Source organism: Perca fluviatilis, chromosome 17 (genome assembly GCF_010015445.1).
Source record: "Perca fluviatilis chromosome 17, GENO_Pfluv_1.0, whole genome shotgun sequence".
In the NCBI taxonomy this organism is placed as follows: Eukaryota; Metazoa; Chordata; class Actinopteri; order Perciformes; family Percidae; genus Perca; species Perca fluviatilis.
Genome location: NC_053128.1, coordinates 27,234,463 through 27,262,301, shown reverse-complemented (window position 1 = coordinate 27,262,301; position 27,839 = coordinate 27,234,463). Strand labels below are relative to the sequence as shown.

Here is a 27,839-nt window from a genome sequence, read left to right as displayed (position 1 = left end):
GATAAAAATCATAAGCATTTTTTTACTGTATCTTGGCATTTTGACACAAAATATCCTCTTGGATATTTACACAGGAAAAGATACTTTTCAAGCAATAAAACAAGCTTATATTGTTGGTTGCAACAGAATAAAACATGTTCCAATTTCTGAAGAAATAATGGAGGAAGAATTGAATAGCAGATCAGAATATAATAGGAACTGACCCTTTTTGGTATGGTGCACTTTCATTCATGACTTTGCACATATGTACATGAAATAGTAAGTCCATTTCTAGTTTCACCTTGCCCACAGTAGAGATCAAGTTTGCGTCTGCACTATAATGCTCAACAGTAAGAAGGCAGGATGCAGACGTCTTGTCCTCTCTGCTCTTCTCATAAAAGTCCATAGGAGTCTTTTCAAAAAAATAATAATTAAACTCTGCTTAAAAAAGTGCCATTTTGCTACATTTATCAGCTGATCCATGGTCTGCTACTTAACAGTTAACACAAGCAAATGTGTTACACAGCCCTCCCAACGTCACACATTTTCCTGATTCTATGAGTTTTGGTCACATGGACAATCACACACACACACACACACACACACACACACACACACACACACACACACACACACACACACACACACACACACACACACACACACACACACACACACACACACACACACACACACACACACACACACACACACACACACACAAATAAAAAAAAAACACACACACACACACACACACACACACAGGTGACGTGAAAGAATAAAACAAAAAAGGTGGAAAAACAAAGTTGTGGCCGGTGAGTAAAGTTCCATCTGAAGAGTTTCTGTTGCAATTAGACATTCCCGGCTGGTAAAGCTTTGAAAAGGAACAAGCACCATTAGGAAAAGGCCTCAAATGTCCTCCTCTGTGGGAGAGTTCAGCAGTTTTCGCTCCATTCTGTGCTCCCAGAATAAGTAAAAGAGAAATAAATCTACATTCAGACTTGCCTCTGGCTCGTGATTGGGCAAAGTCACTGACATGTTTCAGGCTTTATTGCGTCCTTTCCTCCGATTTCAAGTCTGAGTCCGGCAAACAGCCTCTTTTTTCAAATCATGGAGTTTGAGGACATACATCTCCAACTCCCCAATGAGGCCTTTTCTTTGTGTCCATGTGGAAACATCCAGGTCCTCACCGTCTCTGCTGGGTATACACCGGGTAAGCTAGCGTCACATTCAGAGAGTCATTGTGCTGGACCAAAGACGTGTGCTGGTAGTGAAGTACGAGTTCTTTCAATGAGCCGTACAGATTGTACGGCTCGGCAAAGCCATAACCTGAGGGGGTCTTATTGATGACGCAGTGCTTCACCTCACCGTCCACGCTGCAAGGAGAGGACAATGGTCACAATCTGTTCTGTGTCTGTAAGCAATAAAAGTGTTCTTTCTGACCACCCGCTATTTTAAAAACCTCAACCATTAAAGTCTTAAAACAATAGTCAGGTGCTCGCTTGAACAGATTTTGCTTGCTGTAATCATTCCTCCGGTTCATACATGGTATAAGCTAGTATAGTCAATATCTTTCAAAGTCTTTTTAGTATAAAATGTCCTCCTTGCATTTCCAGACAGTTGTCCCCTGTTAGATAGTAACAATAAGAAGAAATGTTGTACTTAAAAGACTATTGATTTGTCAAACTCAGACTGTTGAAGCCATACATTTGCTTCAGATAAGGTTTGGATTTTTGGATTTGACATTGAAAGCACATGAGAGAGGGATCTCTTAATGTTCAGTAAATAAAAGGAGGAACAAATCATGTTTCCATGTTCATACAGAGCACCTGACTATTGTTTGTGAACATCTCCTTTAACAGCTGTTTGAGAAAAGTATACTGATACATACACAACGCTGCAGGCGTAGCATCCTGCTTTGCTGCTGTCTCGAACCAGGAATGTTCCGTCTCTCTTGCCCTGGAGGAGAGCTTCTGCCTGTAGTCGATTGATGTTGCCTAGTTTCCAGGACCGCTCATCGTGATGAGGAAGGTCTTCATCATCGTCCACCATAGAATATTGACTGAAGAAAAAGAAAAAAAGCAACGTACACAAATAAGTTGTGAGTGAAAGGCATTTTAGGGTAGGTTAATTTGTTAAAATGAAAATAGTTGCTCACTCTTCTGTGTTCTCGTTCTTGATTCCGAGCCACTCGTTGAGTTTCTTCTGTCGGACTCCCTTCTGGGTCAACCACCTACGAGAGAGAAAACATTAGAAACCAGGGCAGATCCAATTTGATTCTCTCCAGAGGGAAGCTTGAAGTTTCAGCAGCAGACAAAAGGCACTGATGAACTGCTGTACTTACATGAGATACTGGTCTCTGGTCTTACGGAGCTGGATGAGGTCGGGCTTGATGCTGTTCATCCTCTTGTCGATCTCTCTGTAGTCTGCCGCCTGTTTCTTCAAGTCTTCCTCCAGTCGCCGCTTGCTGTCTACGATTTCACTAATCCGGGACTTCAACTTCTCGTAGTTGCCCATAATCCTGAAAGCGACAATGAAGTTTAATTTCAACATAATTAACAAACAAAAACTTTTATTACCTTCCACTGTTGCTTCTATGTCTCAGGTGACTGTGTGTTGTATTCTTACCTCTGGATCTCCTTGTCGTTGCCTTCTCTCCTGAATTTCTCAATATACTCCTTGCTGTACCGCTCTTGTGTTTGGCATTGCTCCTCAAATATCTTTATAGTTTCATTAAAAGCCTCGATAGCGGTCCTTTTCATTTGGATTTCCTTGAAGCAGAGGCACAGTATTAGTGTATGTTGTACAAATATTGCAGTAAAGACTTGATCGTACTTGGGACTCTGGATGGTACTCACTTGTGATGTTCTGGTGTATTCTTCATACAGTCGGTCGTACTCTTTGTTCTTCTCCTGGTACTGCTGGTGGTACTCACAGAGCTTTCTCCCCACCGCTTCAATGTTGTCTTCTTTCACCACCTGATCCTGAGAAAAGATTCATAACCGAGACAAAACGTTGCGGTTAAATTGCTTGAACATAAGCACTTTAAGCATTGCTAGTAGACTCTGAGCTGACGCCTTACCTGCTGGTGTTTGGAGACAGGATACAGCAGCTTGACGTCTAGCTTGGGGTTGTACTGAGCCAGTGACTCGTTGCGATAGTGGTTGATGAGCTCAACAACTGAGCTGAAGGTCAGTGGGTCTGAGAAGCCGTACTTCCCATCCCGATGGAATATCTTGATGAGTTTGTTGTTTCCTCCTTTCCTGTAGACAAAACAAAGCAAAACCTGTTAAACTAACTGCCAAAAATAAATAAAAGATGGGCGATAAGAAGAAATGATTTCAAACTTACCTCAGAGTCAGAGTGTAGTCTCCGTGCATTTTTGTAGAGGCGTCTCGCACCAAAAACGTACCATCTGCAGTGTCCCTCAGTTTCTCATTGACCTCCTCCCTTGAGATGTCTCCCCAGTACCATTCGGCGTCTTGTAGCGCCATGTTGTTGTTCATACCGTTGTTAGTCACAGGTGTGGGCTTGGGTGGCTTTGGAGGTAGAGCTGTGAGAACAAGAGGAGTGAATACAGAATGTAAATAAATGTACTGAAATGGAGCCTGTATGTGCTCACGTTAACATTAATTGCGTTTCTTAACTTGAATTAAATTATTGATTTTCTGGCTGAATACGACGCTGTTAATGGTCTGCATCAAAAACATTCATTTGCCCTTCTTTAAAGCTGCAAAAAATACAACTGGATACTAAATTTGAGATCCACTACATTGAATCCAGTCCAGCATTTTGCAGACGCTGGAAATCACACAAGAACGGTGACTCACTCCTTTTCTTTTTTTTCCATTGATTAAATAGGGATGGGAAAATGCTGCCCCTCTCCACCAGAGAGGCGGTGTCAGTGAGGCAGTGGGAGGGGAACTGAAGCATGAGTCAGGGAGAATAAATTTCATTCAAGAAAAAGGTTTTCTATAAATATTCCTAGCTGCAAATAGAGCAGTGTGGACTATATATATATACACATTTTTTTTATGCCAAAAATGTCAATCATGTATAATGTGGATTATGGTTCTTTCAACGGGAAAACAAAAAGGTTAAAAATGCATTTAGCACATTTTATAATAAAACTGTAAAACCTAATGCAAACACCCATATGACCATAGATTTCCCTTCATTGTTTTGCTCACAGCAAATATCCAGCTTTAATGTTAAGTAACCAGATCCTGTTAGATCATTATCATTGACTCAGTATTTACAATCAAGACTATTTCAATCTTATTTTCCAATTACAGCTTTAAGGCAGCACTAAGAGTCAGATTTGCATTGGATCTATGTTGATTTTCATACGATAATCAAGTGATGAAACATTTTAACCGCTGATGTGGATCTAAAGACATCTTAAATATGCAGTGGCTGCTCACAAGCTGATAGTTTCACAGTGAAGCTAGCTGCAGCAGAGCTAAGTTAGCGAGGTATTTTTCACCCATAAATCTGCACTGCCTTTGTTCACTCCCTCTGTATTAACAACCTTTCTGCTAAAATGGACCTTGCAGGACTCGGCTCACTGAGACCACAAGCACGGTTCATTTGACAGACAACTACAATTGTGACATGGCAGAAAATGCAAAGCTTTACAATCTGTGCAAAATGCACCCTACCAACTAAACCACAGCTCATGGTTTCCGCTGCACTTCTCAGCACAACCCTAACCCTACCAACCAGATCACATTTTCTCTCCAGATTACTAGAAATTTCTAATTCTTAAACTCACTCATGTGGACAATCTAGTATTAAGTCTTAGCTTTGCAACAGCTCCACAGACACATTTCTACAGATAGTTTGCATATTTGATTGACTGCAAAAATATCTACAGGATAAAATGTTTCTTATACAATCACCTAAACATTCATTTAAAAAGCCATTTAGGGCAGCCTGCTCAGTAACGTGTTACATCACTTACCACAGCCAATCACAAGGGGGGTTTGTCACCAACCACTCCTGCATTTCTCATTTTCTTAGAGTGATGAGGTCATTCTGAAAGCCCATTACCTTTTACTTCCCTGCTTCAATTCTTTACAACACTGCAACTATGCGAAAAAAAAAATAAGCATAATTCTCTCTGCAGCATCCAGCATTTCATCCTAGTATGCATCCATCTTAAAAGCAAATGTGCAGCGTCTCTCCACTAGCAGAAAAAAGGACCAGCAGCCTGTTTCCATGCTTTTCCTGTCATCCTCTCCCTCTCTCTCGAGCTTGCCTGCTCGCTCTCCTGCAGGTTGCTCAGCCCCTCCTCTCTGCATATGTTGCGCGGAGGTTTAGTCCGGCCCACTGCTGGCACTCAGACAAAGCCAGCTATGCTGCAGCAGCACGTACGCAGCTAAATTATAATGCTTCGCCCGGTCAGCGGCACCCAGAGCTCCGAAATACGCCTGTAATCCCACAGCGTGACACTCGGCATGACCGAGATAACTCCCTTGATTTCCTAAGTGAAATCAAAATAGACCTAGTTCCTGGTAAGGAATAAGGATTCAAGTGGAAGGCAGTCCTGCTAGGTTCAACTGTTGTTGGCTCTCTACAAGCTTAACTTAAGAAGTAACTAAACTACAAATCGGTGTATGTAAAAAAAAATTTTATGTCAAAGTCTGTGACCTAAATGCCTCTTTTCTATAAGAATTGTAAGGAAACTCTAGTGTATTAAAATTATTGTCTGTAGGGTTTAAAAAGAGCATTGCAGAGTTGTATATGCAGTATGTGAGAATAGTTCATAACTACACATCAAAAGTGGCAGCCCAAGGCAAAACGGTTTGCTGACAGCTATGACTGGAGGCTTAAAGAAAACAAAAACCTATAATGTTCTAGTCTTTTCTTAAGCTGTGTTATGTGTGTCTTATTCTACCTGAATAACCATTATAGCCTGAAGGCAAAACCAGTAGAAACCCACTGATCCACTTTTGTATTAAAAAAAAAGTTGGATGGGTCGACCTCTAGCTCACCCAGTAGAGTGTGCGCCCCATGTAGGCTGAGTCTTTGGAAGCGGCCCGGGTTCGAACCTAGCCCTTTGCTACGTGTCGTTCCCCCCCCCACCCCCTCTCCCCTTTCCTGTCTTCGAGCTATCCTGTCGATTAAAGCCCCCAAAAAATCATCTTAAAAAAATAAAATAAAAATGATGCAGAACATCAAACTTACGTTGCAAGTTGTGCATGTTTTGGTGATTCAACAATCTCTTCTTTGTAGCTTCTTTTTTACTCCCAAAAGGTAAATTAAATCCAACAGAGTTACTTTTAAGTCCTCCAGTAAAGCTCCATTTCATAGTTTAGGCCACTTTTTTTTATTCTTACAAGGTAACAGCTTTATGTGCCTCTTAGTGGAATCCAGGTAATCCGCTCGGCTTGAGGCAGGTGCAACATGCGACTGTCTAGCTCACTGACTGAGTTCCTGCTGTAAGCGTGGTAAAGGGCTGAGTCTCTCTCTCCTTCTCTTGCACTGAGGAAGATAGTTAATGATTAGCGATAGCTGTTTTCTCTCTCTCTCTCTCTCTCTCTCTGTTTGTAAATGAGGAGGCAGGGGGAGTTCAGTCTCATGATTAACTTGCAAAGTTTCAAATATTTGCTGAGCTTGGCACTTTGAGGCAGGGAGGACCAAGTGGAGGGAGGACTGAGGGGAGGGAGGAGAGTGGCTCTAGAAACTGGAAGCAGCCCTCAGTTAACAAGAAGTGCTCTGTGGAGCAGGCCGACTTTCCAGCCAACCAAATCTAAGTGGGCCTTTTGTCGCTTACTTAAAATAGGCACGCAGTTACTGGGAGGGGACCGACACACACACACACACACACACACACACACACACACACACACACACACACACACACACACACACACACACACACACACACACACACACACACACACACACACACACACACACACACACACAGGTCATTCAGAAAAACACATGTACAGAATGTGTATTTACATAGTAGGCTTTTCTTCTCTCTTCCTGTGACCCTGTTATCTGGATGAGACATGTGACTGAAACCAGTTTGACTAGGTCTTTCGATTATATATGCGTGTGTAAAAAGAAATAAAGCGTTTCAGGGTTTGTGTCTTGCCCGCCTGCCTGGCCGCCCTTCAATCCATCCCAGTGCCAAAGGGCTCCCGCAGGTGCAAATTACTGACAGCTGAAAGTGACCAATGCACAGGAACATTATAAATAGACCTAACAGGTAATAAAATGTTTTAACAGCCACAGCCAGCACTGGGCCTCTAACCCAGCCAACGATAGTGCTTTTAACTAGCACTGTAAAAACAAAACTGTGCCACGCAATGCACTGCACTCACACACCACCGGACTAGCTTCATCTATGCAGACAACCACTGCATCAGCCATGGAAACTGACTTTGTGCAGTTCTGTGTTTATTACTAACTAACTAATAACAGATTACAAAATAATAACAGAGACCTACACGGTCATGTTAAATGAAAATTCACCAGCAATCACCAAAAAACAAAAAAAAAACCTATTTAATTCAGCTAAATTCAAAATCCATACAGACACGAAAATCAACACTATCACACCAAGCTGTACTCTGTATCCAACACATTTCTATGGAAACCTTGTACCATTTCATGAACTGTAAAAAGTTATTTGCAATCTCAAAAAACAGAAACATTCTTTGCAGCTAAAGCTTTAGAAACAGTGTAGACCTTATTCAAACAGTTCCACTGTTCTGTAACAAAGATTATCTGGAAATGTGTTTCAGCTATAACACTTGAGTATGACCACTACTTGACAAAGTAGTCTCAACTTGCCCTACAATGTCAGTATTTTACATCAACTGTGTACCCCAAGGCCGTCTACAACTGCAGCCGCTGCAAGTCTCAACACCTTTCTTCAAGCTATTAATAGTTCAGGTCTGAGGGTGTTCAGTTCATGCTTTGCAGTGTTTTAGTCCTTGCAGAACACACAACCATGTTCTGCATCCAACAATAAATGCTACATACCAAACAGCAGCAATGCAATGCTAAACAGTCTTGCATTTCTTTATTAAATCCACAACATTCTACCATGAGCAACAGACCAACAGCATTTAAAACTTTGTGGATGATAGAAGTAAAAAGTGGTTAACTACCTGGAGCTGCCTGACTTTCACTGCATTCACTGGTCACCAGAACCTCAATGATTTTGATGTGAGCATCCAAGCTGGGTTCACAACTGCAGGGGGCATAAAAAAGAAAAAGTTAGCAAGCAAGTTAGATAAAGTTTGTGTTTCACAGCCCAAGTGACAGTCACTGCTGCTCTGGTTACTCTGTGTTGGTTTTAATCTGATGTTAATTCAGGCTTAGCTACTTTAATTGCGCAGTACAGCTGGTAAGAAGAAAAGCTCCAACCTATATCTGTGTGCAGCTAAAACCCATGAGTGCCTGACTGCGCGATGACAGTGGGTAGATGTGTGAGCCTGAATGTGAGTGTTTGCTAGTTTACATGCTTGAGAGTCTGTGTCTCAGTGTTGCATGACTGAGCCTGCACACTTGTCTGTCTGCTGCCTGAGTGTCTATCTTTGACGTGATCCGGCTGCTCTGACACCCACCTGGTGGCCTGTTGTCTGAACAACACAGGACTGAAGATCTCACCCAGGGCTCTGGCACTGAGCAGGTTCTTGGAGCTGTTTTGGCACACTCTAGAGAAATGCCTTAGCAGACAGTGGAGGGTAAGCCAGTATTGGGGAGGCAGGCTTGGGGCGATGGCAATGCAACGTAGCAGCTGGGCACATTCCTCAGGATTCACCACCTCTGTTGAAACCGATGAGAACGGCTGAGAGGTCAGTAAAACAATGTGAAAAACTGATCCTGCCAGAGTCGAAGAGGAGCGTAAAATGAAAGATGTTTCTTTAAACAATGACGAGATGGAAAGAAAGCACCATGTGCAGTTAGGTTAGGAAACCGCACAGATTGTGTGGTTGACAATGAGCGTAAGGTACACTGACAGGTGATTGGCTGCTTGAAGATGCTTGAGATAAACTTTCAGGCCTGTTTTAGTTCCTATTAACCACAGATATCCTGTTTCTGGCCATGTGACAGCAAGAGAATGCAGCGCTACAGAACATTGTGTTGTGTGAGAAGTTTGTCTGTGCTTGCAACAGAGAAAGTAAGACAGACCGAAACTAAGTTAAGAGAAAGTGACAACATACAATAATTATATACTTAATGATTACAGTGGAAAAGGCACATAAAGTCAAATATAAAAAAAATCTTCTTTAAGGGACAAAGGGAACTGACAAGGTCATGTGTTTTTTTTCTGTTCAAAGTACTGAATGTTCAATAGCAGGGTACATCACATCAGCACTTCTGTTTTACTGTACAGTAAAGAAGTGATCATTGTTTCTGTGTCGGGTCATCTGCTCTCACCTTTGGCAGTTTGGACCATCTGAGCATATATTGCAGTGGGGATGACAGGCTGGGGAAGATCCTGCAGGTACCTGCGCAGACCATCACACAGGACGGAAAGTTCCACCTGATCCAGGTCTGGTGAGGGAGGATCTGAAGTGCAATACAACACAGAGACGAGACACACTCTTAAAAACTAAACTGCTTTGTGCACAGTGAAATATTTAATTACATGCTTGTGTTCAATCTGCAAAACTATCTGATGCATACGTAGATGCAACCATGGCTGATGCAATAAAGCCTTCAGAAACCATGGTACATCCTGTTCTTTTTCACATACTGTATATGCAGACATACTAATCTTTTTTGGTCACCTCACACATACATCTCTGTTCGTCATCACCACTTATGTCAGTCGTTTCTTTCTATTTGAGACTTCCTCTTTTCTCTCTCGCACAACTATTGGAAACGTACTGGCCTCACATAGGTTGATAAAAAAAATCTACTTACCACAATCAAAGTATTGTCTGACTTCAAGTCCACCACCAGCAGTAAATGTTCGATATAAAGTGGGGGTTTCCAGCCCTGCAAATCAGTGAAACACAAATCTATGTATTTACTGAGAAAACTAACACCACTTGGTTCATGTGGTTCTGTGTAACAGGTCACATATGCACAGTCAAATGGGGTTAAAAAAAGAGAGTCAGCGTGAGTGCAGTTGCATGTCAAGATGAAATACTTGAATGTTTCCATGGTCATGCTCACCTTTCCTCTCAATAGCTTCCAGCAGTCTGGCCAACATGGGTGGACTGGTCTCTGGAAGGGAGAACTGCTCCGTCAAGTCCAGCAGACAGAATCCTGGAGGAGATAACAAAAGATTGTCATCCAAAGTGATTTAAAAGGAGTTAAGGGTGCTTCCAACCAATTCTTCACTCTGTCACTGGTTGGTCCTGTGATGCTTTTTTCCGACACATGATGAATATTATGTTCATATGTATGTTTTGGTAAACTGACTGGATTCTCTCACTGATTCACTTCCTGCCTAGCTGTCTGAACGCCCCGTGGCTCGCGTGAAAATAGACCTGGCGCATATCTTCAGTGGAGCGGAGAGCCGCTTCACACACATTAATCTGCGGTTTACATGTGTGCCGACCGTTGTGGTCCTTTGCACTACTGTATATTCAACATCACTAATAATTTATTGATCAATATAATGTAGCCTATTTCAAAAGAGAAATATTACACTTCATAACGCCATAACCCAATTGTATTATTGCACAAATTAGCTACAACAGCAGCAGTTACCTTGTGTTAGTCACTCCTAAATCTTTAGGAGCAAAACATGCTCCAGGCCCTGGATGTGAAAGCCCCCTTAATGCATTATATTCCATTACATTTTATATTTTGAATTGTTACCTGCCACCAGAATTTTGTTTTACTTGACATAAATAAAAAACTTTTCAAGCAGATCAGCAGATTTCATTGTACAAAGCAGTTACAAGCATGAGGGCTGACATTAGTTATTTTCATTCACCTTCACGTGATTTTCTAGACTAATCAATTCATTATTTTGTCTATAAAATGTCCCAAAAATCATGGCAACAAAATAAATATATTAGTAGCACTAAAAAGAGGCTTTAGGCCGCCCACACATTATTGTAGGCCGAGTTTAATATGCAACTTAATTTTATACAATAGGCCTATGTAGTAGGGGGTCCCTGATCCGTCTCTCTCTCAGTTAAGGGGTCCTTGGCTTAAAAAACTTTGAAGACCCCTGATTTAGTACACAGTTTAGATACGTTCTATCAGTAAATTTGGCCCAATATACACAAATTAAATGGTCTACTACTCATCTCATCAGAAGTTGTGATGAGTATTCATGCGACATTGAATGTGGCGAGGGCTGCAATATATCTGAACCAGCAAAGGTTGATTAGGTGCATAACTTACAAACTACTCAGAACTTCAAAAAGGAAGCAGGTACGAGACCAAAAGACTGGCATCAAAAGTCAAAGGTGAGTACTACAACAGAGTGATTCAAGAACAGGAGGTGCTGAGCACTCAAGTTAGGGTTTGGTGGAACTAAGCAAATACGCTGTGATATGAGTTAAGCCAGGTCTGGGTTTTTTCCTTCAGAACTTTGTACCCAGGTGTGGACATGAAAGGATGAAGGGGTTTGCAAGGATTTTATTTGGATTTGCAGAGGCATTCTGAAAGGGCACCTTTCTGAAAGGCTCAACTGTTCAAGACCAAGTCTGCAGTTTCGAAATGCTCAGAAACTATGAATGGAAACCTTTCTACTGACCATATTTTTCTTTCTTTTTACCTTAAAAATTTATAAATTTTTTGAATCGGACATCTACTGGTCCCACTTATGCATGCATGCTAAGTCATTACCACGGAACTACCCTCTTCCACCACAGAGTGTTCAATCAAGCAAATAAGGAACCACTTCATCCAAATCCACATCCTCTTTGGCCAGCGCAGCACACAGGCTGGCATGTTGCGTGTGAAGAAACTGGGCTACCAAAGTCCTTCTAACCACAGCACACACAAAAGTCCATGTAGGATAACTGATCATCTGGAAGACATTATTGGAACTGCAAAGCGGGAAGGGATTTTCTCAGAAGCAGTGAACTCTGAGATGGAACGCCAGAGTTTCCCTAAATAGAGATCGAGACAGGCGGTGCTGCCATCGCACACCTTGGAAGTGTAACCTTTCTCCCAGACAAGATATCTAACACAGCTGCCATTCTACAGCCAACGTTTTTCCGAGAAACTCAATACACAAACTGAGGTTAAATTTAAACCCCCAACACACCAACCCACCCAATGTTCATATCTATGAAAATTGCCGGACTGCAATATCTATATATATAATAAGGCTAGTTTTATCAAAGATAACATTTCTGTTGGTCTTTATTAAAAGGTTTTAAATATGGCATTTTGTAAATTGTTAACACATCTAAAGATCAACATACATTGATACTGCCAGTCTCCAGTAGCTTAGTGATGACCCCTATGTAGACCCCATAAGAAGACCAGTAATAAAATAAAACAGATAAGTCATAAAATCATCAGGTTTTAAAGAAAATATGGTGTATAAAAACATGTACAGTGTAGGTAAGAATAGGAAAAACATTTTTTAAAGAAATAAAAGACAGTTCAAAAGGAACTGAACAAAGAATTCCTGACCTGATTTCCTACGGCAGATTGTGCCAGAGCCTTGGGGCCCTTACTACAAATGCTCTGTGCCCTTTAGTTCTCAGCCGGGCCTCTGGAACAGACAAAAGATCTCTGCCCGAGGATCTCAAAGTATGTACCGGCATACGCGGCGCTACAAAGGTTTTTGTTTATTTACTCTATCTGTGGCTGGCATCAGAGTGACACTGCATGGAGATAGAGTTGCTTCTTGGTACTGTCAACCATGCGATAGTTTCGGCACCGATGGAATTGTATCAAGTAGCAGACAAACTATGGCAGAAATGTTTGGAGCTATCAGTGATGATTTCTGAGATGCCTTGGCATGAGGTCAACCTGTCCCTACTGGCCAGAGCCAATAACCATGGAAACACATACAAATATACACATATATAATTTAGAAACGTTTGCTAAATTCATTCAAGAATGTTAATAATGCTGGCAAAAACTTAATAGCTGATTTTATCAAATCTTACAAAAACGTTTACAAATGTTGCATTCAATAAAATAAAGAATTTTCTGCAAGTACCTAAGTGTAGCTGAAACTCTGATTCACTGCATTAGTAGCATAATTATATAACACAAACACACTAAATGATCCTTTTGTATTACTGTAGTGTTACTACAGTAATCACACAATGCATTATTGTTGTCTTGCTCTGTTTAGAACAGCTAAGGGTCTACATACATAACGAGACTGTTCACATTTTCAATGGAAGTTGGTTTTTGTGGCTACTTGGGAAAGGAGAGTAAGGAGACAGGGGCCCCTTGGATGTGTCTCTACAAGCCTGCATGTTTGGCAGACCTTCTCATGATATCCCAAAAGGCCTCAGCCAGCCAGTAGTCAGTTAGTCAACCGCAGGTTGAGGAAGTCGATGCAGCTGCCACTGGTCCTGCTGTGGTATGGGGGGTTACAATCTCCCCGGCTGAAACGGTATGTCTGAACCGAACAAACTGCAGACTGTGGGCAGGACAGGCGTGGGGCAGCACCGACACACTAAAGATAGCACACACTTTGGATAAATTTAGAGTGTCTACTCAAGTAACCAGCATTTTCAGGTAATACCATTTCTTCTTGTCTGAAAAAAGGTTGAGCTGAGGCACGGCAGTAAAAACTAATAAACCAGGGGATGTACATCACACCACACCACACATGACAGCACATTATTGAGCAACACGTGCATTATAATACAAAATATATTACATATATTATAAAAGTGGATTTGACTGTACAGTAGCATTTATGCAGGGAGTAGCTGAGAAACTAAAGCATTACTCAGACACTCAACAATATAGAGCTTTTTCATTAACACATTTCCAAGTGAAGCTCTAACATCCTTACTATAAGTCAATGATAGATACAGCTTTGAGCTGAAGTAAGTAAAGAAAAAAGGGCAGGCAATGTCTCCTCCTGCAGGGTGGAAGATGCAGCACAAAAGCTAAGTCATAGCCAATGAGGAGACTGTTGCTACAGCCTGACAATTAACCCTATAAAGAGCAGACCATCAATGAAACACAGCAACAACACAAATAACCCCAGTTTCCCAACATGCAATTAACTGTGGATCCGTATATCAGGCCACATACCCACACGTATACTAGGTAATTAATAATCGAAGAGCACACATTTAATGTCTGAAATATGACAGACGTGTGTCACATTCAGAATTAATACATGCAGTGTTATTTTCCTTACTTTTGCCACAATGCAGATTGATTTGAATGAAAATGTTGTCACAATGTCAAGTATATTGAATTTGCAGCATCGAGTCTATGCAAACAGTCAAAGCACCAAAAATATTTCCTTTTCTGCAAATTATCAGTCAGACTGTATTGCTATCTCCGGGTTGTCCAATTTTTTTTACATGAAACATTTTAACAGTTTCTCTTATGCAATGATGACATACTTTGATTTACTGTTTTTAAACATGTCCATGCCAAACTCGCATGATAAAAATTTGGTTTTATTTATAAAGTAGAGTATGTGGTTTTGCAGGGTCCAAAATGTCCCCATGAGTAGCATTTCAGCACAGATAAAGATATTGAATTTGATGTGAGAAGTTTAAGATGTGTAAAATCAAAACTTATCCGTGATAGTGACAATAACTGAAAGTATTTCTGTAGCCTGCTAATAAAGGCAGAAACAAAATTGGTTTATATGTGAGCATTTTCAAGTTGTAACATCTTGGTCGTGCACTTCTGATTGTGGAACAGAAGAGAGTGATAGTAAAAATGTGTAACTGCAATGCAAGTTCTGCACTGAAAGGGTGTGCTATAGCTGCGGTTTTCCTTGGCGTAGCAGTCTCAGCACAGTGAGAGGCACAAGAGGACCCTTTAGTGAACTATCTATCTTGTTCAAAGTATTATGTAACACCACACCTCCACAGCACGAGGCTTACACACAGTACCTAGCAACACAAGCTAGTCCACCTCGTCTCTCTCCCGGTCATTTTCATTACATATTTGAAATACCTATTCTGGGCCCCTGACTATGTGCTTCTTTCTAATCTCACCTCGTCTTATTGCAACATTTCTTCAAGTCCATCAGCCGGTCTGTCTCTCTGTCTCTCTCTCTCTGTCTTTCTTAATCCTGCTAGCAGACATGCTTTGACTATAGTAAAGAAGATTTGCCAATTTAGACTTCAGTCTCTTCACAAAATTGAGTAATGAAACCATTATTCAAGTCTTACTGGATTCATACACTAATGCAGTTTGGAGAAGAAAAAAAAGAGGAAAAAATAATAAAGAAAAAAATTGCATTACTTATCCTTTCTATGTCACATCACGAAATAGCAACTTTTTTCGAAATATGTTTATTTACAGCAGTTGAGGATGTGTCACTATTTTTCATAATGTAGATACTCACTCAAACTAGCTTAGCATAGGTCAGTTGCGCTAAGGTTAAAAGGTGGTCTAAATCTATATTTGGACATGTTAAACCATGTTTTGTAGAATTTCAGTTAGAGATGTAACAATTAGCTGATTAACTGGTTAGTCAATCAACAAAAAACTAAAGAGAAGGATGAGTCTGTGTTGTCATTATTATGACTGGAAAGTGGGGGAGTCGATGAATTGCACAGTATAATGTTTCAATATGCATTTATTAAAGTGAATTTGACTGGCAAAAAAGTCAAAGGCCTTCCTACATTACACGATAAAAAAAGGTTTTGTTTTGGATCTATTTTACAATTCTCACATAGCCCCAGACCACCTTTAAATTGTAAACATTTTTGAAATTAAAAGGTCCAATATGTAATATTTGTACTGTAATAAATCCAAAAATGACACCAATGCCTCATCAGATATTAAGGAAACCTGTTGAACTGAAATACTATCTTTTCTGACAACAATGCTAATCTCAGTATTTTTTCTTTTTGAAATTTACATTCCGTGACGGAATTTCTGTTCATGTTTTGGTCTGTGGTTGTTATCAACGGCCCAGTTTGACAGCCAGGCCGGGTTGCCAGATATACCTGTAAAAACGTAAACCCAGCGCGCTACAGCTCTAACGGTAGTACAGCCATGAAAGCAGCACACAAGCGAACAGGATCAACGGAGATAGATTCTACCCGACCTAAAAAAAAAGAAAACTGCATGTTTCTAACAGTTGCGTGACCAGAGACGTAACAACCCCCTGGTAAATATTGGAGATGTATTTGAAAGATGGAGACAGCTTAGATCCCAAAAGGACGCAGAATTGGCTTATTTCCTCCTGAACCGGTAAGCATTAGCTTCAGGCTAATTTATCACAGCCACTAGGGACGGGCATTTTATGTCATTTCAACATTTGTGTACTCACATTGAATTATATAGCTAGAGTACCCGAGTTGGTTACTCGCAAAAACAATTGAGACACAGCCAGTAAAGTGATCCCGACTGGTCCTGGCTAACGCCGCCATGCTAACCCTGTTAACTGCTAACGTTACCGGGAGGACCAGGCAAGCGGGCCATGGCTGTTTACAACGTGTAGTTAAGCGGCTGGAGCCGACAACGGTGAGTTATTTTAAGCCACGAGAGGGGGGCTGTAAATCGGGAAGAGAGGACTGTGAGTTTGCAGTATTTTTAGCGTTTCGTATTGTAATTCTAAGCCGAGGAAGTGTGCCTGACAGGCGTGTGGAGAGGACGGTGACGTTGTTGTGTTTTTAGCGGTTCATACTGTAATTTTAAGCCGAAAAAGTGTGTCTGTCAGTTGGTTACAGAGCTCTGCGTGAGAACGGGCTTTTATGACTGTCAATATAGCCAGCATCTAACGTTAGCTACTCTGCTCATTGACATACATAAAAGACTCTGCTGTGCTGTGGAGTAATGTCTGGCTATGTGAGACTAGCATCTAACGTTAGCTACTCTGCTGTGCTGTGGAGTAATGTCTGGCTATGTGAGACTAGCATCTAACGTTAGCTACTTTGCTGTGCTGTAGAGTAATGTCTGGCTATGTGAGAAGAGCGTCTAGCAACATTGTTGTGAATGCTGCGGTCTCAGCCTGGCAACCCCCGTGAACTTCGAGTCTGAGCAGGAGGGGGCGGGGGAAACGACTCTCCAGTATTTTGAATTGGTAGTGTAGTAACTATTTTAACCGCTAGCTGCCAGTATTACATACAATATTAAACCTTTAAGTAGGTGTAAAATGTTTCAGTTCAGTATTGTTGCTCCCACTTTGACTCTTACTCTTCATTTACAATACAAATAATTTAACCTCATGAAAAACTAAATTTCTATGTCCACATCCCAAGTGTTTCCAAATAGGTCTGCACAATAAATCACAATCTCGATTCACCCCTGTTCGCGATTTAATTTATTTATTAAATTTTTCTTTATTACATTTTTCTTTTCTTTTTTCTACAATTAATTTATTGAGAGCATTTGACATTGACATGTTTTAATTATGTTAAGACATGTTCAAGGGGTTCAGATGGCGCCTGTATCAGGGCCATATTTAGTTCAATGTGTCATATTATGACTATTTTTGGTAGCCTACTGTACTTAAATGGCCAGAATTTACTTTATTTTCTTTCTTCATTGAAGCCTCTATGTTTACAGGCTTGTGGGAATGCGCAATGTGCTATAGGTGCCAAAAAAAAAAATCTGTTTGGTACTGGCAATTTGTTTTGTCATGGTTCATGTGTGCAATAAACATTACACTTCGTGAGAAAAAACTCGTGGCAGAGAATCGGGATATCAATTCAAGTCGTGATTCAGGCCTATTTCCAAATAAAATATCTGATCAACGGTTACTCACTTAGACTTTGATAAGTCTATTGTTCGATTTGAAATATCTGCCACCACATTTATGGGATCCTTGCATCACTGCATATTAACAACGACTCTCTTTTAATGACCAATTTTAAGTCAGGTTCAGCAACAAATTAGGACTGCAAACAAGTAACATAACGTTACTCGTATGACAGAGAGCACGGATCAAAGCTTTGTGACTAGCATCTAAGTCATGACGAGCAAGCACTTTCTTACTAGCCTGGCTCCGCCCTCCTATGTACTTCCGTTAAATTTTAATTTTCCTTTAATACACCGTCTGGGTTTGCGGCACATTCTTGGGTTTTCTCCAGAGGGAGTGGCTGAGAACGATGACGTTGAGGTTCGGTAACCTTCGGCGAGTTCCGTAATGGCGGCGGAGAAAGATGGTGTAGCCATTCGGTCCGTTGTGGCAATGCCGCCGAATATCCAGAAGTTAAAGCCCGAGCAAGAACAATCTTTCCTGAGTTGTGTTGGCGGCCATGATGTCGTGGCCCTCCTCCCCACGGGGTTCGGGAAAAGTTAGCTTTTCTAGCTCGCTCCGTTAGCGGTGAATGAGTTGGCTAAGGCGAACGCTAGCGATGCTAAGCCAACGTCACGACCAAACGTTGGTGATTGGTTACGGCAGATCCAGAGTGGCTCTGGGCAGATCCAATAGTTTTAAACTTCAACACAGTACCCGCCTTCAAGGAAGTCAACACTTGTAAATGGAGTCTGGTAGGACCAGGCTAGTGGACCAGAGTCTGGTAGGACCAGGCTAGTGGACCAGAGTCTGGTAGGACCAAGCTAATGTACCAGAGTCTGGTAGGACCAGGCTAGTGGACCAGAGTCTGGTAGGACCAGGCTAGTGGACCAGAGTCTGGTAGGACCAGGCTAGTGTACCAGAGTCTGTAAGTAGTTACCAGGTTCTGTACCAGGGCTTACCAGGCTGGTAGGACCATGCTAATGTACGAGAGTACCCCTCTAAATTTTGTGCCACCACCTTGGAAATGGAGTGCTGAACTGCTTCCCCTCTCAACCCTTTTCCTCTATCCATGCCCAGCGCCATTTGTTTTTAACTCTTTTCTCAACTGAAGCTGTATCTTTGCCAGATTTGATAAACTTCCATGTTTAGCCGCGTTGCCGGGTTACCACGGTTACCACAGCACACACACATTTCTTGGTGAAGACCTGCCCTACTTTGCCTCTGATTGGGTAGAACTCGTTAAGCCTCATACCATTGGTAGGTGGAACTATGATGATTGGTTAAACCAAAAACAAATCCAATCCGGCCCCACGCCAGATTACTTTAAGCCCTGCTCTCCTCACCCCCGACTAATGGCGGCAACATTACAAGCTGTTAAGCAACAAAAATGCGATAAACATTGTTCACCACGGTATCTAAACCCGGTAATTATAATAAACTAATTCAAAAAGTCAAATAAACCTAAATTAGTCAAATTAGCCTCACGCCACAACTTGTACACGGTTAACACAGTAAAACAGCAATCGCTGGGGTCCTATTCAGTGTGCAAACCATTTATTGTCCACTTGCATTGTGAACCAAGTTACTGCAATCAGCACTTAGCACAATACTGATTCATCACAAAGCTACAAATCAGTCTACCATGCAGTCTGTGCGCCAACACATTCCTGGCCCCAGCTGCCATTAGCCCCAAAGAGGAAAATCAGAGCAAATACAAGCAAATTATAAAAAATAAACTTCTGTGCTGCTGTGTTCATTCTTTCAACTGCTTTGGATGGATTTAGTGATATGTGACTGCCCTTTCTGGGGGGGAAAAAGCAAAATGTATACCAATCTAAAACTTAAGTTGCCACAAGCCCACATTAAGAGAGAAGTGAATTCTTAGCCGAGAAAGATCAACACTACTGACAGGAAGAGTGTTCAATACACCACATGTCAGCTTGAGTACAAGAGAGGCCCAGAGAAGGAGAACTACATTATCTCAATATCCAGCTATGCAGAGTACTCTCCCTGCAACTTTCTCCTTTTGTTCTCTTCCGTCCAGTAGCCCTTTATAAAATGTCCAACCACTACATCAACCCAAGTGTTCCATATAGTAAGTCTATTGCACAAATATATGATCATAAAATTATATTTTTTAAAGAGTCAACTTGTTTACACAAAGGAATCTGCTTTTGAAATGTTCTACATTCATATTTACCAGGAATCTTTAAAATATGTATTTTCCAATGATGAGAACAAAAAAATGAGGATAAGCCTCAGACGGAGAAGAGAAGATGAAGCCTGATGGCATCAAATATTTTCTTTAACAAGACTGAGCATGTAAGGCTGAACCTTGTGGTAGCATGTAGAGTAACAACCAGTTATTCACACTTATCTCAAACATTTGGAAGAACGTTCACTCAGACTGGCTGTTGGAAGATCAACAAAAACAGTGAAGTTTTAACCATGTAGAGCCATCGTTTTAGCAATCTAAATATCCCACATGGTGACTGAACTTCAACTTTAAATTTTAAAGAAATTTGAAACAGCATCACTTTCCATTTTTGTATTTCTGTCTTTGTTACTTTAAAACAAGGTTAAAATCTATCGTGCATTTCTGTATGCAATCAAAGAAGCAAATTGGAGCTATAAGAGGGGCTCGTTCTGTGTTTCAATCTCCGAGTTCCTTCCTCTTGGCGGGCATTAACATGTGTATATTCTCTCAACTGAGAGGCCCAGAATAGGAGCAACACTTTAATGTTTTAAAAAAAAGGTTGAGAGCTGGAATGAGGCGGAATAGTTTCCCAGCCTGGTCCTCTTTTCTTTCTCCCTCACCCTCTCCACATCTGCTGCACTCATGTAAACCCCTGTGGCTCAGAGAGGAGAGGCCCCTCCATTCCCCCTACCAGAGCTGACTGTAGGAACTATCAAAACATTAAAAAAAAAATTAAAAAAAAGGAGGAAGGGAGTGAGATCCCCTAGTGGCGGGCAATAAATCACAAACACTCTGGGAGCAAAAAGAGCCCTGCCTCCATGGCAGAGCCCTCTTCAAAGCACCCTTGAGCATGCACAACCTGAGTCCTTCCCCATGCCTCCCCCCTTGCACCACAAGCCTGCAGCCCCTCTTCAGCCCTGATCCCTTTGCAAACTATTCTTTGCACAGACCCTTTAGCAAGCACAGGGGCTCTCTCTCTCTCCCTCACCCACAACCTCAGGGCCCCTTCTCTCTCCCCCCTCTCTCGGTGTCTCCCATAGCCCAGGACACAGAGACTTTTCTTCTCCCGGTGCTACATTCACACTCGCTCCAGGCTCAGTGCTGCCACTCAACCACAACATAACCATTCAACACATGCCCCCTTCATACAGCTCCTCGCTCACCCTGCAAACCACAGCAAAGAATTTCACAATCGTACCACAAAGGGCAGAAACTAGAAACCTGGCAGCTACAGATGCTCTTTAAGTGAGCAGAAAGTCTTAAGCACACATTGGTGCAAGCTGCAGTGTCTTTAAAAAGATGCAAGTTTTAATTGCAGCTCATAGTTGTGGTCTCAGCAGTAAAACTGATTACGATTTCGAAAGGGTAATTTATGTACGCAACCATCTTGAAATTCACAGAACTTGAATGAATTACTTCATGTCACTTGCAAAAAGTTATATACAACTACAAACTTTAACTACAGTAAGCCAATACGGTTATTGCTTCTAGATGCCACGTAAAACACTTCATTAAATTAAAGCACTTAAAATAAAATATTGGTTTCATCCTTGTGTCCGCTTAACTGTGAACAAAAAATGGGGTTACACTGCTTGCCCATATACATCAGAAAGTTGTTTTATTTACACAAATAATAATTTTATTTATTTATTGTTTAAATCATGTAAATAGGTATGTAAAAATTAGGCACTGCAGGTTTAGGAGCAGAGTTATGTTTTCTGTAAAGTGTTTACAGTTAAGTCCTGTGCTCCTGAAATGTTAAAATGAAGAAAAAAAAGATGTTGATGACCAGCCAACAAACTAAAACAAGTAAACAAAGATGTTGATGACCTGCCAACAAACTAAAAAGTAAATAAGACAGCTTTGAGGATGTGGGAAGGCAATTTTTTTCCAGTCTTGATGGAGCAAGCTTAACTGTTCCCCCAGGCTTTCAGAGCAATTTGCCTTAATCACCAGTAAGTGATCCAATCATCTTTCTCAACAACACTGATAAGGGAATATATTCCCTTAAAATGTGTCTTTGTGGAGAAACACAGACGATATCCACTGGATATCTGGTGTAATATAGCCTGGATAAACGCCAGCATTGTCCTCTAGGACTGAGCTTGGTTCACATCCAGTGCAGCTGTACAGCTCAGGGCAGAGCCCCTTGTTGGCAAAGACTGTAACTGTTCTGCAAAATCAGCATCTTTCTCACACTTTATTAACCGGAATCCAAATGTGTGAGCTGTTTTCATTCAATAATGAATTAATCATCAACATAGAGTCAGTGGACGACTGAACGCCAGAGACACATCTTTATCACATGACCAAAATTCCATACTTAAGTCACGTGATAAAAACTCTCCATGACAACTGAGAATACATACATACACAGACAAATCAATACGAAATCATCTTTATGGAGTTCACATACTGTAGGTTTCACGGACGCCAGAGAAGAAAATGAAGAATTTATCACAATATGTAAACATGTCAAACTATACCTTTTGCTAAAAACCATTACTTGAGGAAGTTGTGTATGGATCAAGTTTTCAGCAGTTGAGTTCACCAACAACCCCGACATTAACACCTTAGCACTGTTGTAGCGCACTACTGCACGTTTCAAAGTAGTTTCCGGAGTGTTTGGATGGGTAAAAAATGTTGGGGAAAAAATTGGTTACTTATCGACTACTACACAACATAATTGCTCAAAGCCCTACGACACACTTGTCTGTTCTTTGACATATCCTGGAACGAGGAGTAAGGATCGAGGAGGGATCTCTGAGGAGCTGTGAGCGAGGATACACGGGAGCAGCCTTCCTGGAAGCCGTGCAGCTGGAGGCCGTTGCTAACTCCGCCCGTACAGCTGACAAATTCAGGTGACGTTTCAGGAGGAAAGAACATCTCTTCCCTCTAAAAGCACATTTCCTCGTATTCTCTCTTCTCGCGTCTCTCCCATGCTCTACTAGTTATTCAGTTGTGGCTGTGGAGTGGTGTTAAACTCACCTTGCTCTGAGTCTGAGTCCGTCTCCGCCATGAAGACACCTGGAGCTACAGGTAAGGGTCGGAGGGGCCTAGGCTTGGGTGTTGGGGGAGAGATCCACTTCTTTCCGATGTACTCAACATATGTCCCAGGGAAGTCCCCTTTTTCTTGAGTGGTTTCATTGAAGCCTGGCAGCCAGCCAATCTCATCTGGCCTCTGTTCCAGCCCATCAGTGTACCCAAGAGCCACCAGAGCTCCTTTGCTTACCAACAGTATATCCCCCACGTGCAGATTAATGTCCTCCTCCCTCTCCTTCTTGTAGTCGTAAAGAGCCCTGTACTGATATCCTTCAGCATTCATTTTGATCACTTTGTGTCAAGGTGTTCTTTTGGAGATTCAACCAGCAAAGTGTTCAGGTTTCTCTGAGTACGTGTTTAGTCCAGGTACACATTTGCTACTTCAAATAGCTGTATGGGTAAACGTCTGCCGTCCTTTGGAGACAACACTTTGTAGCTTGTCTTCATTCTTTCACAATTTCTCTGGCTTCCGAATAATTTACAGTTCTCCTGGTGTGTTCCCTCAAATTATGTACCCATCAGTAAATGGTCTCCAGCTGCGATCTTGAGAATGATATCCAGACCTGTAAGACGAGAGCAGAGGCTATTCACAACACATTGCATAGGACAATTACAGCATAACTCGCAGTCAACAAATCTCTAAAAAATTACAAATAAGATCATATACAAAATGCTGAATGATAGAGCTGCTGAAAAGCCATCGTGGATTTTTTTATTGTATGGGCAGAATTTATATTTATAGTGAGAATACTCCGCCTACTTAATACTTGAAATAACTCCAGCATACAAAGATTTTTTTTATAGTATTTAAGCTCTACAAAGCATATTATGTTTTCATACTACCTTTGCAACTATACTATGTCACATGGTAAATTGGTGGCAGATCACATTTCCTTTGTAGAACATCAACATCATTTTTAATGAACTGTAACATTGTTTTTAATGAACTGTAACATTAAGTCCTTTAATTAAATATTTTGTTTTTCATCATTTTAAACTTACAATACGTAACTTTCTGCTGCTAGGGGTCTCTCAATCATGACGTTGTCAAGTTCCTTGGAATTTTGGGAGTTGTTGTTTTAATTGTTAAACATTATCGCCGATTAGAATACCTCTGTTCACGGACGAGTTTACCCATTCAAGTTTATTCACGTTACGTCTAGTCATGTCATTCTAATAAATAGCTGCAGTTTCCCCAACGTAATTAAGTTTTTCTTGATTTGATTTGTATTGGTAGCTGACCAGTTAGCTAGTGAGCAAGCAAGCTAACATTAGCCAGCAGCTAAAACCACAATTTCACAATTTATTTCACTCGTCAGTGTCACTTTTTGGATCTTTTCAACACTGGGGCGAAAGGGGTTTGTTGTAACGTTACTCAACGATGCAGAGAGACGGGTGTGGATGGGGATGGCTGGGGGAATGTCCGTTCTGGCGAGGATGTCCGATGGCCGATGTTGTGCAGCAGCAGCAGATCCCCCAGCTGCCCGGACTTATCACCCCTTTACTTTTGTTGTAATCTAAACTAGTTATTTTGGTTCCGAACCCCCCCCTTTTTTTTTTGGAGATTATTTTTTGGGGCATTTTTAGGCCTTTATTGACAGGACAGTTGAAGAAATGAAAGGGGAGAGAGAGGAGGAATGACATGCAGCAAAGGGCCGCAGTCGGAGTCGAACCCGGGCCCGTTGCGTTGAGGAGTAAACCTCTATATATGGGCGCCCGCTCTACCAACTGAGCTATCCGGGCGACCTCGAACCCCCCTTTTGTAGGGTTAATTTAGCTAACTGTAAAGACAGCTAAATGCGAAGGGGGAAAAATGTTGGCAGGGATGAGATTTTCGGCACGAACACCGGTAACGCTAACGGAGACTTATCATTACAGATGGCCACTGTTCTGACTCGGGTGCCTGGGTCTGATATGGTCTGTTTCCCGACAGTTCATTAAATTGCCATTAGCGTCGTAAGCATCTGCGCTGGAGTTAAGTGCTGGCCAGGTTTGGATTGCTATAATGATAGTGGCTGTCTGCTAGCTGGCTGGGGGCTAACGTTAACTATATGTCCCGGGGCTGTTGTTAGCTCTCATCCCAACTAAAGTCTTTAAGTGCCGTGGGAGTGAGGCAAACACACTGGAGTGTGCTAGCTGGCTAAATTAGCATTAGATTAGCCATCTTTCTATACAGCTAACACTGGTGAACTTATTCATGCGTTAGCCCAGTGATGTTAACAGTGGTCAAACAACCACTCAATTAGTGATTAGCTGTTTTTGACCTCGGTGCTGTTTAGCCAACATGCGACTGCTAACATTAGCATTATTTGTGACAGCTTAAATTCACAACGGCAGCAAACCTGCAGATTTGGATAGCATGGTTGCAAGATATTGTAATACTTAGTCTAGCGCAGTAGAGTAGAGGCATGCAGGAAAAAACTGTATGTTACGCACAGAGATGGGTGTCAGAGATGAGTCTAACGTGTGCTGATTTTTTCCTGCATAGAAGAATTTTTGGCGCTCCCCCAAAGAGGTTTTAGCCAGCGTCAAAGGAAAATCACCAGCACCAAAACATTCGCGTCAAATAGTAGTTTACTTCCGTGTTTTTGTACAGTTGGTTTTCACACCCGATGCAAACCGCATGAACTGTACTCAAGACCACCTTTTCAGGTGGACTTCGACACGGATCGACCAACCATGCCCCAGTACAGTATGCAGTGTTAATACTAATGAAACAAACTAGATGTTTGGGTCAAGGGTCACTCGGAACCGGGCCCAGGTCCCTGGTGTGAAACGAGCTTTGAGGTATGTTTTGGTGGGTGTGTCAGAGATGTTACCCAATCAGCAGCAAAGTGACTGTAGACCTGTGGTAATAAAAAGGGAGTGTGCTTGCACATACAGCTGGTTGTTTAAGGCACCACTGTTTTGCTACGTTTTGTGTGTAGAGCTGAAAAATAATATTTGTCCCATACTGTGTAGGCTAATGTTGTAAATTATTTTTGCTAAAATGGGTTTTATAAAATTTCTATCGAAAAAAAAAAAAAAAAAGTATCGTTCAGGTCGAAGTTCAGTATCGAATTAACTCGGTACTTAAAGTGTTGAACGATATCCAGCCCTAAACGTTAACGTTATTGGAATAAAATGTTGAGGGAGCAGGAAGGTTGACAGTTAACTTAGCTAGCTAAATAGCTTGCTAACATTATCGGCTAGTTTATTAGCGATCTGCTAGAAGTTATTAATTACGATAAAAGTTAACAAAAAGTTGCCAATGTGCGTTGCCTTTTATAAACACAAGCTAACAACAGATGGTAAAAAGAACAAAACAAAAAAGATTAGCAAGTAACGCAAAGCTAAATAAAAAAAAAGTAACTTAAGTTTAACCTAACTGTTACGGTCAGGATAACGTTTGTCTCGCATTGCCAGACCTTCCTCCACAACGTCAGGGAAACGTAGCGACCTAAAAAGTTAGCATAGCTTCTTAAATTAGCACTGTTTTAACGTTAACATCGCGAGCTTGGACTGAAGTCCATACATACCGAGTCTGCATGAATCCACAGGCGATTCCAACGAGTCCCACGCTTCCACTTCGTTTAACTTCACAGTTGTGAGATACTATCAATAAAACGCAACCCTAAACAGTTCCTTTACCAGTACGGTTGTAAACCAAAATCCTCCACTTGCGTTTAAATCCGGTTTAACAAGTAGTACAAACTGTTAAAAGCCACAGCTTTTCGACATAACGGCACGGATCTCCTATCCAGAACAAAATGCTCCTCCCTTGAACGTCGCCTCTGCGGCCAACAAGGGGCAAGACAAAGCACGATCGGTCATTGGCCCGTGTCTCTGTCAATCATTGACGTCATTCAATCGAACCAATCGCATTCTCACTAATGGCGGACACTCCCCCGTGACTGTACTGCACGCAAGATGAAATACCTATGGAAATTACATGACTTTCTGCACGCAATGTTACAATTACATTGTAGTCCTATTGGTTTTTACATTAGCATCTGTCCTCATACTTGAAGGGGATTATTTTTCCAGTATCTAAAGTAATGCAATGTAAAGATATTACTTTACACTATGTGTGATGCCCTAAACAAGCACTCCAGAGGATATCTGAAGAACAGAAACAACTGTTGAATAGCCCACTCCTCATGTCCTTGCTTTCTAATGCAATTAACTCTACAAATTATATAAACTATAACTGGTATATTAAATTATGTGTGAAATAACATCATATCTATAATAGAATACAGCAGGAAATTAAACATAAAAATGAGTTTTCTGCAACACCCAGGAAAGCACGTTGCATGTTTGAGGTTATTTATTCAGTTAGTAGTTTTCACTTGTTTTGTTTCTTTTTATAAATCATTACATGTCCTCAAAGTTGGAAGGTCCCATAATCTTACAGAGTCACCATGAGGCGCATGACTGTGAATGTGGGTGGCCTAATTATGGTCGGGAAAGAGGCCTGACTGCTGGCAAAAATCCCCTATCAATTTAAACCCTACAGTCCCGGCTGTGCTAAAAGAGGCTATAAGCAGCTTTGTACAAGGAACGGCCTCTTTGAATGTTTTGCAATCAGATAGGCACAGTGGCCATCACCACTGAGAAAAGAGGAAGGAGTATAGAGTGGTGTTGAAATCAATAGTAACTAGGAACTTCAAACTGCTGCCATGGCAAACTTAAATGAAATTAAAAAAAAAACACAAATGTTGCAATTTTCATCTACCACAGTAACCTCACAGTTAACTGCATTTCTTCTATCATTACTCCACTTATGTTTTGGCATGGATAGAAGATCAATGTTTTCTCCCTCTTTAATTCCAGACCAATCTG

The 27,839-nt window shown here is 41.4% G+C and overlaps 1 protein-coding gene and 1 long non-coding RNA gene across 4 annotated transcripts; one reads left to right on the top strand and one right to left on the bottom strand.

Moving 5' to 3' along the window:
- Positions 1-699: 699 nt before the first annotated feature.
- On the bottom strand, positions 700-26,770 carry pik3r1 (phosphoinositide-3-kinase, regulatory subunit 1 (alpha)). Of its 3 annotated transcripts, XM_039779442.1 has the most exons (15): positions 26,534-26,770; positions 22,962-23,578; positions 10,129-10,221; positions 9,874-9,948; positions 9,385-9,516; positions 8,568-8,769; positions 8,109-8,191; positions 3,331-3,532; positions 3,062-3,242; positions 2,838-2,963; positions 2,608-2,750; positions 2,324-2,500; positions 2,138-2,212; positions 1,871-2,041; positions 700-1,355 (listed from the first exon to the last, which is right to left on the bottom strand). In XM_039779442.1, exons 2-15 carry the CDS (start codon positions 23,296-23,298, stop codon positions 1,166-1,168), a joined length of 2,187 nt encoding a protein of 728 aa, XP_039635376.1. In that variant the 5' UTR covers positions 23,299-23,578; positions 26,534-26,770; the 3' UTR covers positions 700-1,165. The 3 variants fall into 3 exon arrangements, with proteins under 3 accessions (XP_039635376.1, XP_039635377.1, XP_039635378.1); XM_039779443.1 differs by lacking the exons at positions 8,109-8,191; positions 8,568-8,769; positions 9,385-9,516; ... (2 more) ...; positions 22,962-23,578; positions 26,534-26,770 and adding an exon at positions 6,169-6,651 and having other exon boundaries at positions 702-1,355; XM_039779444.1 differs by lacking the exons at positions 8,109-8,191; positions 8,568-8,769; positions 9,385-9,516; ... (2 more) ...; positions 22,962-23,578; positions 26,534-26,770 and adding an exon at positions 4,943-5,308 and having other exon boundaries at positions 702-1,355.
- Positions 8,696-9,676, top strand: LOC120545255. Its single transcript, XR_005636639.1, has 2 exons — positions 8,696-8,798; positions 9,394-9,676. It is a non-coding gene; the product is annotated as an uncharacterized LOC120545255 (long non-coding RNA).
- Positions 26,771-27,839: the final 1,069 nt, after the last annotated feature.